Raw genomic sequence first — 18,759 nt, 5'->3', positions numbered from 1 at the left:
CTCCCTGTGTCTCAGTTACAGTGTGCGGTATCTCACTCTCACATCCCCCTGTGTCTCAGTTACAGTGTGAGGTATCTCACTCTCACATTGCCTGTGTCTCAGTTACAGTGTGCGGTATCTCACTCTCACATTGCCTGTGTCTCAGTTACAGTGTGCGGTATCTCACTCTCACATCCCCCTGTTTCTCAGTTACAGTGTGCGGTATCTCACTCTCACATCTCCCTGTGTCTCAGTAACAGTGTGCGGTATCTCACTCTCACATCACCCTGTGTCTCAGTTACAGTGTGCAGTATCTCACTCTCACATTGCCTGTGTCTCATTAACAGTGTGCGGTATCTCACTCTCACATCTCCCTGTGTCTCAGTTACAGTGTGCAGTATCTCACTCTCACATTGCCTGTGTCTCAGTAACAGTGTCCGGTATCTCACTCTCACATCTCCCTGTGTCTCAGTTACAGTGTGCGGTATCTCACTCTCACATCCCCCTGTGTCTCAGTTGCAGTGTGCGGTATCTCACTCTCACATTGCCTGTGTCTCAGTTACAGTGTGCGGTATCTCACTCTCACATTTCCTGTGTCTCAGTTACAGTTTGCGGTATCTCACTCTCACATCCCCCTGTGTCTCAGTTACAGTGTGCGGTATTTCACTCTCACATCCCCCTGTGTTTCAGTAACAGTGTGCGGTATCTCACTCTCACACTGCCTGTGTCTCAGTTACAGTGTGCGGTATCTCACTCTCACATTGCCTGTGTCTCAGTAACAGTGTGCGGTATCTCACTCTCACATTGCCTGTGTCTCAGTTACAGTGTGCGGTATCTCACTCTCACATCCCCCTGTGTCTCAGTTACAGTGTGCGCTATCTCACTCTCAGATTGCCTGTGTCTCAGTTACAGTGTGCGGTATCTCACTCTCACATTGCCTGTGTCTCAGTTACAGTGTGCGGTATCTCACTCTCACATTGCCTGTGTCTCAGTTACAATGTCCGGTATCTCACTCTCACATCCTCTTGTGTCTCAGTTACAGTGTGCGATATCTCACTCTCACATCCCCCTGTTCTCAGTAACAGTGTGCGGTATCTCACTCTCACATTGCCTTTGCTCAGTTACAGTGTGCGGTATCTCACTCTCACACTGCCTTTGTCTCAGTTACAGTGTGCGGTATCTCACTCTCACATTGCCTGTGTCTCAGTAACAGTGTGCGGTATCTCACTCTCATATTGCCTGTGTCTCAGTTACAGTGTGCGGTATCTCACTCTCACATCCCCCTGTGTCTCAGTTACAGTGTGCGGTATCTCACTGTCACATCCCCCTGTGTCTCAGTTACAGTGTGCGGTATCTCCCTCTCACATCCCCCTGTGTCTCAGTTACAGTGTGCGGTATCTCACTCCCACATCCCCCTGTATCTCAGTTACAGTGTGCGGTATCTGACTCTCACATCCCCCTGTGTCTCAGTTACAGTGTGCGGTATCTCTCTCTCACATTGCCTGTGTCTCAGTTACAGTGTGCGGTATCTCACTCTCACATTGCCTGTGTCTCAGTAACAGTGTGCGGTATCTCACTCTCACATCTCCCTGTGTCTCAGTTACAGTGTGCGGTATCTCACTCTCACATTGCCTGTGTCTCAGTTACAGTATGCGGTATCTCCCTCTCACATTGCCTGTGTCTCAGTAACAGTGTGCGGTATCTCACTCTCACATTGCCTGTGACTCAGTAACAGTGTGCGGTATCTCACTCTCACTTCCCCCTGTGTGTCAGTTACAGTGTGCGGTAACACTCTCACATCCCCCTGTGTCTCAGTTACAGTGTGCGGTATCTCCCTCTCACATCCCCCTGTGTCTCAGTTACAGTGTGCGGTATATCACTCTCACATCTCCCTGTGTCTCAGTTACAGTGTGCGCTATCTCTCTCTCACATTGCCTGTGTCTCAGTTACAGTGTGCGGTATCTCACTCTCACATCCCCCTGTATCTCAGTTACAGTGTGCGGTATCTGACTCTCACATCCCCCTGTGTCTCAGTTACAGTGTGCGGTATCTCTCTCTCACATTGCCTGTGCCTCTGTTACAGTGTGCGGTATCTCACTCTCACATTGCCTGTGTCTCAGTAACAGTGTGCGGTATGTCACTCTCACTTCCCCCTGTGTGTCAGTTACAGTGTGCGGTAACACTCTCACATCCCCATGTGTCTCAGTTACAGTGTGCGGTATCTCCCTCTCACATCCCCCTGTGTCTCAGTTACAGTGTGCGGTATCTCACTCTCACATTGCCTGTGTCTCAGTTACAGTGTGCGGTATCTCACTCTCACATCTCCCTGTGTCTCAGTTACAGTGTGCGCTATCTGTCTCTCACATTGCCTGTGTCTCAGTTACAGTGTGCGGTATCTCACTCTCACATCACCCTGTGTCTCATTTACAGTGTGCGGTATCTCACTCTCACATCACCCTGTGTCTCAGTTACAGTGTGCGGTATCTCACTCTCACATCCCCCTATTCTCAGTAACAGTGTGCGGTATCTGACTCTCACATCCCCCTGTGTCTCAGTTACAGTGTGCGGTATCTCTCTCTCACATTGCCTGTGCCTCTGTTACAGTGTGCGGTATCTCACTCTCACATTGCCTGTGTCTCAGTAACAGTGTGCGGTATGTCACTCTCACTTCCCCCTGTGTGTCAGTTACAGTGTGCGGTAACACTCTCACATCCCCATGTGTCTCAGTTACAGTGTGCGGTATCTCCCTCTCACATCCCCCTGTGTCTCAGTTACAGTGTGCGGTATCTCACTCTCACATTGCCTGTGTCTCAGTTACAGTGTGCGGTATCTCACTCTCACATCTCCCTGTGTCTCAGTTACAGTGTGCGCTATCTGTCTCTCACATTGCCTGTGTCTCAGTTACAGTGTGCGGTATCTCACTCTCACATCACCCTGTGTCTCATTTACAGTGTGCGGTATCTCACTCTCACATCACCCTGTGTCTCAGTTACAGTGTGCGGTATCTCACTCTCACATCCCCCTATTCTCAGTAACAGTGTGCGGTATCTCACTCTCACATCCCCCTGTGTCTCAGTAACAGTGTGCGGTATCTCACTCTCACATCCCCCTGTCTCTCATTTACAGTGTGCGGTATCTCACTCTCACATTGCTTGTGTCTCAGTTACAGTGTGCGGTATCTCACTCTCACATTGCCTGTGTCTCAGTTACAGTGTGCGGTATCTCACTCTCACATTGCCTGTGTCTCAGTTACAGTGTGCGGTATCTCACTCTCACATCCCCCTGTGTCTCAGTTACAGTGTGCGGTATCTCGCTCTCACATTGCCTGTGTCTCAGTAACAGTGTGCGGTATCTCACTCTCACATCCCCCTGTGTATTTGTAACAGTGTGCGGTATCTCACTCTCAAATTGCCTGTGTCTCAGTTACAGTGTGCGGTATCTCTCTCTCACATTGCCTGTGTCTCAGTTACAGTGTGCGGTATCTCACTCTCTCATCACCCTGTGTCTCATTTACAGTGTGCGGTATCTCACTCTCACATCACCCTGTGTCTCAGTTACAGTGTGCGGTATCTCACTCTCACATCCCCCTGTTCTCAGTAACAGTGTGCGGTATCTCACTCTCACATCCCCCTGTGTCTCAGTAACAGTGTGCGGTATCTCACTCTCACATCCCCCTGTGTCTCAGTTACAGTGTGCGGTATCTCACTCTCACATCCCCCTGTATCTCAGTTACAGTGTGCGTTATCTGACTCTCACAGCCCCCTTGTGTCTCAGTTACATGGTGCGGTATCTCACTCTCACATTGCCTGTGTCTCAGTTACAGTGTGCGGTATCTCACTCTCACATTGCCTGTGTCTCATTAACAGTGTGCGGTATCTCACTCTCACATCCCCCTGTGTCTCAGTTTCAGTGTGCGGTATCTCACTCTCCCCTTGCCTGTGTCTCAGTTACAGCATGCGGTATCTCCCTCTCACATTGCCTGTGTCTCAGTAACAGTGTGCGGTATCTCACTGTCACATTGCCTGTGTCTCAGTAACAGTGTGCGGTATCTCACTCTCAAATCCCCCTGTGTCTCAGTTTCAGTGTGCGGTATCTCACTCACACATTGCCTGTGTCTCAGTTACAGTGTGCGGTATCTCACTCTCACATCCCCCTGTGTCTCAGTTACAGTGTGCGGTATGTCACTCTCCCTTCGCCCTGTGCGTCAGTTACAGTGTGCGGTAACACTCTCACATCCCCCTGTGTCTCAGTTACAGTGTGCGGTATCTCCCTCTCACATCCCCCTGTGTCTCAGTTACAGTGTGCGGTATCTCACTCTCACATTGCCTGTGTCTCAGTTACAGTGTGCGGTATATCACTCTCACATCTCCCTGTGTCTCAGTTACAGTGTGCGCTATCTCTCTCTCACATTGCCTGTGTCTCAGTTACAGTGTGCGGTATCTCACTCTCACATCCCCCTGTATCTCAGTTACAGTGTGCGGTATCTGACTCTCACATCCCCCTGTGTCTCAGTTACAGTGTGCGGTATCTCTCTCTCACATTGCCTGTGCCTCTGTTACAGTGTGCGGTATCTCACTCTCACATTGCCTGTGTCTCAGTAACAGTGTGCGGTATGTCACTCTCACTTCCCCCTGTGTGTCAGTTACAGTGTGCGGTAACACTCTCACATCCCCATGTGTCTCAGTTACAGTGTGCGGTATCTCCCTCTCACATCCCCCTGTGTCTCAGTTACAGTGTGCGGTATCTCACTCTCACATTGCCTGTGTCTCAGTTACAGTGTGCGGTATCTCACTCTCACATCTCCCTGTGTCTCAGTTACAGTGTGCGGTATCTCACTCTCACATCACCCTGTGTCTCAGTTACAGTGTGCAGTATCTCACTCTCACATTGCCTGTGTCTCAGTAACAGTGTGCGGTATCTCACGCTCACATCTCCCTGTGTCTCAGTTACAGTGTGCGGTATCTCACTCTCACATTGCCTGTGTCTCAGTAACAGTGTCCGGTATCTCACTCTCACATCTCCCTGTGTCTCAGTTACAGTGTGCGGTATCTCACTCTCACATCCCCCTGTGTCTCAGTTACAGTGTGCGGTATCTCACTCTCACATTGCCTGTGTCTCATTTACAGTGTGCGGTATCTCACTCTCACATTGCCTGTGTCTCAGTTACAGTGTGCGGTATCTCACTCTCACATCCCCCTGTTTCTCAGTTACAGTGTGCGGTATCTCACTCTCACATCTCCCTGTGTCTCAGTAACAGTGTGCGGTATCTCACTCTCACATCACCCTGTGTCTCAGTTACAGTGTGCAGTATCTCACTCTCACATTGCCTGTGTCTCATTTACAGTGTGCGGTATCTCACTCTCACATCTCCCTGTGTCTCAGTTACAGTGTGCAGTATCTCACTCTCACATTGCCTGTGTCTCAGTTACAGTGTCCGTTATCTCACTCTCACATCTCCCTGTGTCTCAGTTACAGTGTGCGGTATCTCACTCTCACATCCCCCTGTGCCTCAGTTGCAGTGTGCGGTATCTCACTCTCACATTGCCTGTGTCTCAGTTACAGTGTGCGGTATCTCACTCTCACATCCCCCTGTGTCTCAGTTACAGTGTGCGGTATGTCACTCTCACTTCCCCCTGTGTGTCAGTTAAAGTGTGCGGTAACACTCTCACATCCCCCTGTGTCTCAGTTACAGTGTGCGGTATCTCCCTCTCACATCCCCCTGTGTCTCAGTTACAGTGTGCGGTATCTCACTCTCACATTGCCTGTGTCTCAGTTACAGTGTGCGGTATCTCACTCTCACATCTCCCTGTGTCTCATTTACAGTGTGCGCTATCTCTCTCTCACATTGCCTGTGTCTCAGTTACAGTGTGCGGTATCTCACTCTCACATCACGCTGTGTCTCATTTACAGTGTGCGGTATCTCACTCTCACATCACCCTGTGTCTCAGTTACAGTGTGCGGTATCTCACTCTCACATCCCCCTGTTCTCAGTAACAGTGTGCGGTATCTCACTCTCACATCCCCCTGTGTCTCAGTAACAGTGTGCGGTATCTCACTCTCACATCCCCCTGTCTCTCATTTACAGTGTGCGGTATCTCACTCTCACATTGCCTGTGTCTCAGTTACAGTGTGCGGTATCTCACTCTCACATTGCCTGTGTCTCAGTTACAGTGTGCGGTATCTCACTCTCACATTGCCTGTGTCTCAGTTACAGTGTGCGGTATCTCACTCTCACATCCCCCTGTGTCTCAGTTACAGTGTGCGGTATCTCACTCTCACATCTCCCTGTGTCTCAGTAACAGTGTGCGGTATCTCACTCTCACATCCCCCTGTGTCTTTGTAACAGTGTGCGGTATCTCACTCTCAAATTGCCTGTGTCTCAGTTACAGTGTGCGGTATCTCTCTCTCACATTGCCTGTGTCTCAGTTACAGTGTGTGGTATCTCACTCTCTCATCACCCTGTGTCTCATTTACAGTGTGCGGTATCTCACTCTCACATCACCCTGTATCTCAGTTACAGTGTGCGGTATCTCACTCTCACATCCCCCTGTTCTCAGTAACAGTGTGCGGTATCTCACTCTCACATCCCCCTGTGTCTCAGTAACAGTGTGCGGTATCTCACTCTCACATCCCCCTGTCTCTCATTTACAGTGTGCGGTATCTCACTCTCACATTGCCTGTGTCTCAGTTACAGTGTGCGGTATCTCACTCTCACATTGCCTGTGTCTCAGTTACAGTGTGCGGTATCTCACTCTCACATTGCCTGTGTCTCAGTTACAGTGTGCGGTATCTCACTCTCACATTGCCTGTGTCTCATTAACAGTGTGCGGTATCTCACTCTCACATCCCCCTGTGTCTCAGTTTCAGTGTGCGGTATCTCACTCTCCCATTGCCTGTGTCTCAGTTACAGTATGCGGTATCTCCCTCTCACATTGCCTGTGTCTCAGTAACAGTGTGCGGTATCTCACTGTCACATTGCCTGTGTCTCAGTAACAGTGTGCGGTATCTCACTCTCACATCCCCCTGTGTCTCAGTTTCAGTGTGCGGTATCTCACTCACACATTGCCTGTGTCTCAGTTACAGTGTGCGGTATCTCACTCTCACATCCCCCTGTGTCTCAGTTACAGTGTGCTTTATGTCACTCTCCCTTCCCCCTGTGCGTCAGTTACAGTGTGCGGTAACACTCTCACATCCCCCTGTGTCTCAGTTACAGTGTGCGGTATCTCCCTCTCACAATCCCCTGTGTCTCAGTTACAGTGTGCGGTATCTCTCTCTCACATTGCCTGTGTGTCAGTTACAGTGTGCGGTATCTCACTCTCACATCCCCCTGTATCCCAGTTACAGTGTGCGGTATCTGACTCTCACATCCCCCTGTGTCTCAGTTACAGTGTGCGGTATCTCTCTCTCACATTGCCTGTGCCTCAGTTACAGTGTGCGGTATCTCACTCTCACATTGCCTGTGTCTCAGTAACAGTGTGCGGTATCTCACTCTCACATCTCCCTGTGTCTCAGTTACAGTGTGCGGTATCTCACTCTCACATTGCCTGTGTCTCAGTTTCAGTATGCGGTATCTCCCTCTCACATTGCCTGTGTCTCAGTAACAGTGTGCGGTATCTCACTGTCACATTGCCTGTGTCTCAGTAACAGTGTGCGGTATCTCACTCTCACATCCCCCTGTGTCTCAGTTTCAGTGTGCGGTATCTCACTCTCACATTGCCTGTGTCTCAGTAACAGTGTGCGGTATCTCACTCTCACATCCCCCTGTGTCTCAGTTACAGTGTGCGGTATGTCACTCTCACTTCCCCCTGTGTGTCAGTTACAGTGTGCGGTAACACTCTCACATCCCCATGTGTCTCAGTTACAGTGTGCGGTATCTCCCTCTCACATCCCCCTGTGTCTCAGTTACAGTGTGCGGTATCTCACTCTCACATTGCCTGTGTCTCAGTTACAGTGTGCCGTATCTCACTCTCACATCTCCCTGTGTCTCAGTTACAGTGTGCGCTATCTCTCTCTCACATTGCCTGTGTCTCAGTTACAGTGTGCGGTATCTCACTCTCACATCACCCAGTGTCTCATTTACAGTGTGCGGTATCTCACTCTCACATCACCCTGTGTCACAGTTACAGTGTGCGGTATCTCACTCTCACATCCCCCTGTTCTCAGTAACAGTGTGCGGTATCTCACTCTCACATCCCCCTGTGTCTCAGTAACAGTGTGCGGTATCTCACTCTCACATCCCCCTGTCTCTCATTTACAGTGTGCGGTATCTCACTCTCACATTGCCTGTGTCTCAGTTACAGTGTGCGGTATCTCACTCTCACATTGCCTGTGTCTCAGTTACATTGTGCGGTATCTCACTTTCACATTTCCTGTGTCTCAGTTACAGTGTGCGGTATCTCACTCTCACATCCCCCTGTGTCTCAGTTACAGTGTGCGGTATCTCGCTCTCACATTGCCTGTGTCTCAGTAACAGTGTGCGGTATCTCACTCTCACATCCCCCTGTGTCTTTGTAACAGTGTGCGGTATCTCACTCTCAAATTGCCTGTGTCTCAGTTACAGTGTGCGGTATCTCTCTCTCACATTGCCTGTGTCTCAGTTACAGTGTGCGGTATCTCACTCTCTCATCACACTGTGTCTCATTTACAGTGTGCGGTATCTCACTCTCAAATCACCCTGTGTCTCAGTTACAATGTGCGGTATCTCACTCTCACATCCCCCTGTTCTCAGTAACAGTGTGCGGTATCTCACTCTCACATCCCCCTGTGTCTCAGTAACAGTGTGCGGTATCTCACTCTCACATCCCCCTGTGTCTCAGTTACAGTGTGCGGTATCTCACTCTCACATCCCCCTGTATCTCAGTTACAGTGTGCGGTATCTGACTCTCACAGCCCCCTGTGTCTCTGTTACATTGTGCGGTATCTCACTCTCACATTGCCTGTGTCTCAGTTACAGTGTGCGGTATCTCACTCTCACATTGCCTGTGTCTCATTAACAGTGTGCGGTATCTCACTCTCACATCCCCCTGTGTCTCAGTTTCAGTGTGCGGTATCTCACTCTCCCATTGCCTGTGTCTCAGTTACAGTATGCGGTATCTCCCTCTCACATTGCCTGTGTCTCAGTAACAGTGTGCGGTATCTCACTGTCACATTGCCTGTGTCTCAGTAACATTGTGCGGTATCTCACTCTCACATCCCCCTGTGTCTCAGTTTCAGTGTGCGGTATCTCACTCTCACATTGCCTGTGTCTCAGTTACAGTGTGCGGTATCTCACTCTCACATACCCCTGTGTCTCAGTTACAGTGTGCGGTATGTCACTCTCCCTTCCCCCTGTGCGTCAGTTACAGTGTGCGGTAACACTCTCACATCCCCCTGTGTCTCAGTTACAGTGTGCGGTATCTCCCTCTCACATCCCCCTGTGTCTCAGTTACAGTGTGCGGTATCTCACTCTCACATTGCCTGTGTCTCAGTTACAGTGTGCGGTATCTCACTCTCACATCTCCCTGTGTCTCAGTTACAGTGTGCGCTATCTCTCTCTCACATTGCCTGTGTCTCAGTTACAGTGTGCGGTATCTCACTCTCACATCCCCCTGTGTCTCATTTACAGTGTGCGGTATCTCACTCTCACATCGCCTGTGTCTCAGTTACAGTGTGCGGTATCTCACTCTCACATCCCCCTGTGTCTCAGTTACAGTGTGCGGTATCTCAATCTCACATGCCCCTGTGTCTCAGTATCAGTGTGCGGTATCTCACTCTCACATTGCCTGTGTCTCTGTTACAGTGTGCGGTATCTCACTCTCACATTGCCTGTGTCTCAGTTACACTGTGCGGTATCTCACTCTCACATTGCCTGTGTCTCAGTTACAGTGTGCGGTATCTCACTCTCACATCCCCCTGTGTCTCAGTAACAGTGTGCGGTATCTCACTCTCACATTGCCTGTGTCCCAGTTACAGTGTGCGGTATCTCCCTCTCACATCCCCCTGTGTCTCAGTTACAGTGTGCGGTATCTCACTCTCACATTGCCTGTGTCTCAGTTACAGTGTGCGGTATCTCCCTCTCACATCCCCCTGTGTCTCAGTTACAGTGTGCGGTATCTCACTCTCACATTGCCTGTGTCTCAGTTACAGTATGCGGTATCTCACTCTCACATCCCCCTGTGTCTCAGTAACAGTGTGCGGTATCTCACTCTCACATCCCCCTGTGTCTCAGTAACAGTGTGCGGTATCTCACTCTCACATTGGCTCTGTCTCAGTTACAGTGTGCGGTATCTCACTCTCACATCCCCCTGTGTCTCAGTTACAGTGTGCGGTATCTGACTCTCACATCCCACTGTGTCTCAGTAACAGTGTGCGGTATCTCACTCTCACATCCCCCTGTGTCTCAGTAACAGTGTGCGGTATCTCACTCTCACATCCCCCTGTGTCTCAGTAACAGTGTGCGGTATCTCACTCTCACATTGCCTGTGTCTCAGTTACAGTGTGCGTTATCTCACTCTCCCTTCCCCCTGTGTCTCAGTAACAGTGTGCGGTATCTCACTCTCGCATCCCCCTGTGTCTCAGTTACAGTGTGCGGTATCTCACTCTCACATCCCCCTGTGTCTCAGTTACAGTGTGCGGTATCTCACTCTCACATTGCCTGTGTCTCAGTTACAGTGTGCGGTATCTCACTCTCACATCCCCCTGTGTCTCAGTAACAGTGTGCGGTATCTCACTCTCACATCCCCCTGTGTCACAGTTACAGTGTGCGGTATCTCACTCTCACATTGCCTGTGTCTCAGTTACAGTGTGCGGTATCTCACTCTCATATCCCCCTGTGTCTCAGTTACAGTGTGCGGTATCTCACTCTCACATCCCCCTGTGTCTCAGTAACAGTGTGCGGTATCTCACTCTCACATCCCCCTGTGTCTCAGTTACAGTGTGCGGTATCTCACTCTCACATTGCCTCTGTCTTAGTTACAGTGTGCGGTATCTCACTCTCACATCCCCCTGTGTCTCAGTTACAATCTGCGGTATCTCACTCTCACATCCTCCTGTGTCTCAGTAACAGTGTGCGGTATCTCACTCTCACATTGCCTGTGTCTCAGTTCCAGTGTGCGGTATCTCACTCTCACATCCCCCTGTGTCTCAGTAACAGTGTGCGGTATCTCACTCTCACATTGCCTGTGTCTCAGTAACAGTGTGCAGTATCTCACTCTCACATCCCCCTGTGTCTCAGTTACAGTGTGCGGTATCTCACTCTCACATTGCCTGTGACTCAGTTACAGTGTGCGGTATCTCACTCTCACATCCCCCTGTGTCTCAGTAACAGTGTGGGGTATCTCACTCTCACATTGCCTCTGTCTCAGTAACAGTGTGCGGTATCTCACTCTCACATCCCCCTGTGTCTCAGTTACAGTGTGCGGTATCTCACTCTCACATCTCCCTGTGTCTCAGTTACAGTGTGCGGTATCTCACTCTCACATTGCCTGTGTCTCAGTAACAGTGTGCGGTATCTCACTCTCACATTGCCTGTTTCTCAGTTACAGTGTGCGGTATCTCACTCTCACATCACCCTGTGTCTCAGTTACAGTGTGCGGTATCTCACTCTCTCATCCCCCTGTGTCTCATTAACAGTGTGCGGTATCTCACTCTCACATTGCCTGTGTCTCAGTTACAGAGTGCGGTATCTCACTCTCACATCCCCCTGTGTCTCAGTTACAGTGTGCGGTATCTCACTCTCTCATCCCCCTGTGTCTCAGTAACAGTGTGCGGTATCTCACTCTCACATTGCCTGTGTCTCATTTACAGTGTGCGGTATCTCCTGCTCACATCCCCCTGTGTCTCAGTTACAGTGTGCGGTATCTCACTCTCTCATCCCCCTGTGTCTCAGTAACAGTGTGCGGCATCTCACTCTCTCATCCCCCTGTGTCTCAGTTACAGTGTGCGGTATCTCACTCTCACATCTCCCTGTGTCTCAGTAACAGTGTGCGGTATCTCACTCTCACATCACCCTGTGTCTGAGTTACAGTGTGCAGTATCTCACTCTCACATTGCCTGTGTCTCAGTAACAGTGTGTGGTATCTCACTCTCACATCTCCCTGTGTCTCAGTTACAGTGTGCAGTATCTCACTCTCACATTGCCTGTGTCTCAGTAACAGTGTCCGGTATCTCACTCTCACATCTCCCTGTGTCTCAGTTACAGTGTGCGGTATCTCACTATCACATCCCCCTGTGTCTCAGTTACAGTGTGCGGTATCTCACTCTCACATTGCCTGTGTCTCAGTTACAGTGTGCGGTATCTCACTCTCACATTGCCTGTGTCTTAGTTACAGTGTGCGGTATCTCACTCTCACATCTCCCTGTGTCTCAGTTACAGTGTGCGGTATCTCCCTCTCACATCCCCCTGTGTCTCAGTTACAGTGTGCGGTATCTCACTCTCTCATCCCCCTGTGTCTCAGTAACAGTGTGCGGTATCTCACTCTCACATTGCCTGTGTGTCAGTTACAGTGTGCGGTATCTCACTCTCACATCTCCCTGTGTCTCAGTAACAGTGTGCGGTATCTCACTCTCACATCACCCTGTGTCTCAGTTACAGTGTGCGGTATCTCACTCTCTCATCCCCCTGTGTCTCAGTTACAGTGTGCGGTATCTCACTCTCACATTGCCTGTGTCTCAGTAACAGTGTGCGGTATCTCACTCTCACATCCCCCTGTGTCTTTGTAACAGTGTGCGGTATCTCACTCTCAAATTGCCTGTGTCTCAGTTACAGTGTGCGGTATCTCACTCTCACATTGCCTGTGTCTCAGTAACAGTGTGCGGTATCTCACTGTTACATTGCCTGTGTCTCAGTAACAGTGTGCGGTATCTCACTCTCACATCCCCCTGTGTCTCAGTTTCAGTGTGCGGTATCTCACTCTCACATTGCCTGTGTCTCAGTTACAGTGTGCGGTATCTCACTTTCACATCCCCCTGTGTCTCAGTTACAGTGTGCGGTATGTCACTCTCACTTCCCCCTGTGTGTCAGTTACAGTGTGCGGTAACACTCTCACATCCCCCTGTGTCTCAGTTACAGTGTGCGGTATCTCCCTCTCACATCCCCCTGTGTCTCAGTTACAGTGTGCGGTATCTCACTCTCACATTGCCTGTGTCTCAGTTACAGTGTGCGGTATCTCACTCTCACATCTCCCTGTGTCTCAGTTACAGTGTGCGCTATCTCTCTCTCACATTGCCTGTGTCTCAGTTACAGTGTGCGGTATCTCACTCTCACATCACCCTGTGTCTCATTTACAGTGTGCGGTATCTCACTCTCACATCACCCTGTGTCTCAGTTACAGTGTGCGGTATCTCACTCTCACATCCCCCTGTTCTCAGTTACAGTGTGCGGTATCTCACTCTCACATCCCCCTGTGTCTCAGTAACAGTGTGCGGTATCTCACTCTCACATCCCCCTGTCTCTCATTTACAGTGTGCGGTATCTCACTCTCACATTGCCTGTGTCTCAGTTACAGTGTGCTGTATCTCACTCTCACATTGCCTGTGTCTCAGTTACAGTGTGCGGTATCTCACTCTCACATTGCCTGTGTCTCAGTTACAGTGTGCGGTATCTCACTCTCACATCCCCCTGTGTCTCAGTTACAGTGTGCGGTATCTCACTCTCACATTGCCTGTGTCTCAGTAACAGTGTGCGGTATCTCACTCTCACATCCCCCTGTGTCTTTGTAACAGTGTGCGGTATCTCACTCTCAAATTGCCTGTGTCTCAGTTACAGTGTGCGGTATCTCTCTCTCACATTGCCTGTGTCTCAGTTACAGTGTGCGGTATCTCACTCTCTCATCACCCTGTGTCTCATTTACAGTGTGCGGTATCTCACTCTCACATCACCCTGTGTCTCAGTTACAGTGTGCGGTATCTCACTCTCACATCCCCCTGTTCTCAGTAACAGTGTGCGGTATCTCACTCTCACATCCCCCTGTGTCTCAGTAACAGTGTGCGGTATCTCACTCTCACATCCCCCTGTCTCTCATTTACAGTGTGCGGTATCTCACTCTCACATTGCCTGTGTCTCAGTTACAGTGTGCGGTATCTCACTCTCACATTGCCTGTGTCTCAGTTATAGTGTGCGGTATCTCACTCTCACATTGCCTGTGTCTCAGTTACAGTGTGCTGTATCTCACTCTCACATCCCCCTGTGTCTCAGTTACAGTGTGCGGTATCTCACTCTCACATTGCCTGTGTCTCAGTAACAGTGTGCGGTATCTCACTCTCACATCCCCCTGTGTCTCAGCAACAGTGTGCGGTATCTCACTCTCACATCCCCCTGTGTCTCAGTTACAGTGTGCGGTATCTCACTCTCACAATGCCTGTGTCTCAGTAACAGTGTGCGGTATCTCACTCTCACATTGCCTGTGTCTCAGTTACAGTGTGCGGTATCTCACTCTCACATCCCCCTGTGTCTCAGTTACAGTGTGCGGTATCTCACTCTCACATCCCCCTGTGTCTCAGTTACAGTGTGCGGTATCTCACTCTCACATTGCCTGTGTCTCAGTTACAGTGTGCGGTATCTCACTCTCACATCCCCCTGTGTCACAGTTACAGTGTGCGGTATCTCACTCTCACATCCCCCTGTGTCTCAGTTACAGTGTGCGGTATCTCACTCTCACATTGCCTGTGTCTCAGTAACAGTGTGCGGTATCTCACTCTCACATTGCCTGTGTCTCAGTAACAGTGTGCGGTATCTCACTCTCACATCCCCCTGTGTCACAGTTACAGTGTGCGGTATCTCACTCTCACATTGCCTGTGTCTCAGTTACAGTGTGCGGTATCTCACTCTCACATCCCCCTGTGTCTCAGTTACAGTGTGCGGTATCTCACTCTCACATCCCCCTGTGTCTCAGTAACAGTGTGCGGTATCTCACTTTCACATTGCCTGTGTCTCAGTAACAGTGTGCGGTATCTCACTCTCACATCCCCCTGTGTCACAGTTACAGTGTGCGGTATCTCACTCTCACATTGCCTGTGTCTCAGTTACAATGTGCAGTATCTCACTCTCACATTGCCTGTGTCTCAGTTACAGTGTGCGGTATCTCACTCTCACATCCCCCTGTGTCACAGTTACAGTGTGCGGTATCTCACTCTCACAACTCCCTGTGTCTCAGTTACAGTGTGCGGTATCTCACTCTCACATCCCCCTGTGTCTCAGTTACAGTGTGCGGTATCTCACTCTCACATCCCCCTGTGTCTCAGTTACAGTGTGCGGTATCTCACTCTCACATTGCCTGTGTCTCAGTTACAGTGTGCGGTATCTCACTCTCACATTGCCTGTGTCTCAGTAACAGTGTGCGGTATCTCACTGTCACATTGCCTGTGTCTCAGTAACAGTGTGCGGTATCTCACTCTCACATCCCCCTGTGTCTCAGTTACAGTGTGCGGTATCTCACTCTCACATTGCCTGTGTCTCAGTTACAGTGTGCGGTATCTCACTCTCACATCCCCCTGTGTCTCAGTTACCTTGTGTAGAACTTCATCTTTGAGCATTTTGGATTCACTTCAAACCCTGTTGTTTTTCCAGGTGAGACAGGGTAATGTCCTGACGATTGAGAGCACTTACCAGGCTATGGACACCGAGGAAGGGGTCGAGGTGGTTTGGAATGAAGTTCACTTCACTGATCCCCGGGTCTTCTCAAAACATGAAGTAAGCTCCCTGTCACACTGGCTGCATCACATCAGCAGCTTGTCTTTATATAGCACCTTGAACATGGTCAAATGTCGTGTTGTGTGGCACTCTCAGTCCTCTAAATGGGATAGATTTCAACCAGATCTAGCAACTCAACACTGGGCATCCATGAGGTGCTGTTGGCCATCAGCCGCAGCAGAATTGTACTCGAACACAATCTGTAACCTTTTGGCCCAGCATATCCCCCACTCTAACATTACCATCAAGCCAGGGGATCAACCCTGGTTCAATGAAGAGTGCAGGAAGGCATGCCAGGAGCAGCACCAGGCAAACCTAAAAATGAGGTGTCTACCTGGAGAAGCTACAACACAGGACTACTCGTGTGCCAAACAGCATAAGCAGCAAGTGATAGACAGAGCTAAGCGACCCCACAACCAATGGAGCAGATCTAAGCTCTGCAGTCCTGCCACATCCAGTCGTGAATGGTGCTGGACAATTAAACAACTCACTGGAGGAGTAGGCTCCATAAATATCCCCATCCTCAATGATGGAGGAGCCCAGCACATCAGTGCAAAAGATAAGGCTGAAGCATTTGCTACAATCTTCAGCCAGAAGTGCTGAGTATATGATCCATCTCGGCCTCCTCCGTAGGTCCCCAGCATCACAGATGCCAGTCTTCAGCCAATTAGATTCACTCCATGTAATATCAAGAAATGGCTGAAGGCACTGGATACTGCAAAGGCTATGGGCCCTGACAATATTCCAGCAATAGTACTGAACACTTGTGCTCCAGAACTTGCCGCGCCCCTAGCCAAGCTGTTCTAGTACAGCTACAACATTGGCATCTACCCGGCTATGTGGAAAATTGCCCAGGTATGTCCTGTACACAAAAAGCAGGACAAATCCAACCCGGCCAATTATCGCCCCATCAGTCTACTCTCGATCATCAGTAAAGTAATGGAAGGGGTCATCAACAGTGCTATCAAGCGGCACTTGCTTAGCAATAATCTGCTCACTGACGCCCAGTTTGGGTTCCGCCAGGGCCACTCAGCTCCTGACCTCATTACAGCCTTGGTTCAAACATGGACTAAAGAGCTGAACTCCCGAGGTGAGGTGAGAGTGACTGCCCTTGACATCAAGGCAGCATTTGACCGTGTGTGGCATCAAGGAGCCCGAGCAAAACTGGAGTTAATGGGAATCAGGGGGAAAACTCTCCACTGGTTGGAGTCATGCCTAGCACAAAGGAAGATGATTGTAATTATTGGAGGTCAGTCATCTCAGCTCCAGGACATCACTGCAGGAGTTCCTCAGGGTAGTGTCCTCAACCCAACCATCTTCAGCTGCTTCATCAATGATCTTCCCTCCATCATAAGGTCAGAAGTGGGGATGTTCGCTGATGATTGCACAATGTTGAGCACCATTCACGACTCCTCAGATACTGAAGCAATCCATGTCCAAATGCAGCAAGACCTGGATAATATCCAGGCTTGTGCTGACAAGTGGCAAGTAACATTCGCACCACACAAGTGTCAGGCAATGACCATCTCCAACAAGAGAGAATCCAACCAGCACTCCTTGACTTTCAGTGGCATTACCATCACTGAATCCCCCACTATCAACAACCTGGGGGTTACCATTGACCAGATACTGAACTGGACTCGCCATATAAATACTGTGGCTACAAGAGCAGGTCAGAATCGTGCAATGGGTAACTCACTTCCTGACTCCCCAAAGCCTGTCCACCATCTACAAGGCATAAGTCAGGAGTGTGATGGAATACTCTCCACTTGCCTGGATGAGTGCAGCTCCCACAACACTCAAGAAGCTCGACACCATCCAGGACAAAGCAGCCCATTTGATTGGCACCACATCCACAAACATTCACTCCCTCCACCACTGACACACAGTAGCAGCAGTGTGTACCATCTACAAGATGCACTGCAGTACCTTACTAACACATGACCACCACCATCTAGAAGGACAAGGGCAGCAGATAGATGGGAACCCCACCACCTGGAAGTTCCCCTCCAAGTCACTCACCATCCTGACTTGGAAATAAATCGGCCGTTCCTTCACTGTCGCTGGGTCAAAACCTTGGAACTCCCTCCCTAACAGCACTGTGGGTGTACCTACACCACATGGACTACAGTGGTTCAAGAAGGCAGCTCACCACCACCTTCTCAAGGGCAACTAGGGCTGAGTCAGTGATGCCCATATCCTTTGAATGAGTGAAAAAAAAAATCCTAGATCTGCTACAGGTGCCACAACAAAGCTCTGGAACCCTCCTGCCAAAGACACCTGAAGTCCATCTTGAGTATTCGGTGGCAGAACATTACCAGAAACATGCAATCCCATATCAGGCTCCAGGAATTTAAGCTTTGGTGAGCTGCCCATATCTCCTCCAGAGATGATTACAGAATCCCCAGGCAAACCTTCTATGAGGAACTGTCTCAGAACAAATAACATCAAGGTGGTCACTGCAAACAATATTGAACCATAGAAAGTTTACAGCACAGGAAGAGGCCACTCGGCCCATCATGCCTGTACCGGCCGAGGAATGAACCATGAGCATCGCGTCTAACCCCACTTCCCAGCACTCGCTCTGTAGCCCTGCAGGTTACAGCGCTCGAGGTGCATATCCAGACACCTTGTAATGAGTTGAGGGTTTCTGCCTCTACTGCCCTTTCAGGCAGCGAGTTCCAGACCCCATTTTCCTCATCTCCCCTTTAACCTTTAAACCTATGACCCCAAGTCACTGAGCTCTCTGCCAGAGACCCCACTTCCTGATCTCTCTCCTCAGCTCCTTTATCAGACTAAGAGGTGTCCAGGTGACATTCTTCATCCCTCTCCTGGGTTTGTAAGAATAAATATCGTAGAATCATCGAATCAAACAGCTCAGGAGGCAAATCAGACTGTTTGTCAGTTGTTTAAAAGTTCTCTCATTAATTCCACTGCTCTAATCTTTTCCTGTAAATGTGCAAATTCACCCTTTTCCAGTATTTATTCCATTCCCTTTTGAAAGTTACTATTGAATCTGCTTCCACTGCCCTTTCAGACAGCCTGTCATTTTGTGACCTTGTCTGGTACACGCCAATCCTGTATATGTGACCCTGTCTCTACAGTACACACCC

At 49.8% G+C, this 18,759-nt stretch overlaps 1 protein-coding gene across 1 annotated transcript in view; it reads left to right on the top strand.

The window, feature by feature from the left end:
* nrbp2a (nuclear receptor binding protein 2a) overlaps nt 1-18,759 on the top strand; it is a 202,229-nt gene that overhangs the window by 85,388 nt on the left and 98,082 nt on the right. Inside the window, exon 2 of the mRNA XM_078535906.1 lies at nt 15,524-15,646. Within this exon, the coding sequence (XP_078392032.1) occupies nt 15,524-15,646 (123 nt within the window). The remainder of the gene's footprint in view (nt 1-15,523; nt 15,647-18,759) is intronic.

The sequence above is a fragment of the Cetorhinus maximus genome, chromosome 3 (genome assembly GCF_964194155.1).
Source record: "Cetorhinus maximus chromosome 3, sCetMax3.hap1.1, whole genome shotgun sequence".
In the NCBI taxonomy this organism is placed as follows: Eukaryota; Metazoa; Chordata; class Chondrichthyes; order Lamniformes; family Cetorhinidae; genus Cetorhinus; species Cetorhinus maximus.
This window is presented reverse-complemented; position numbering and strand designations above follow the sequence as displayed.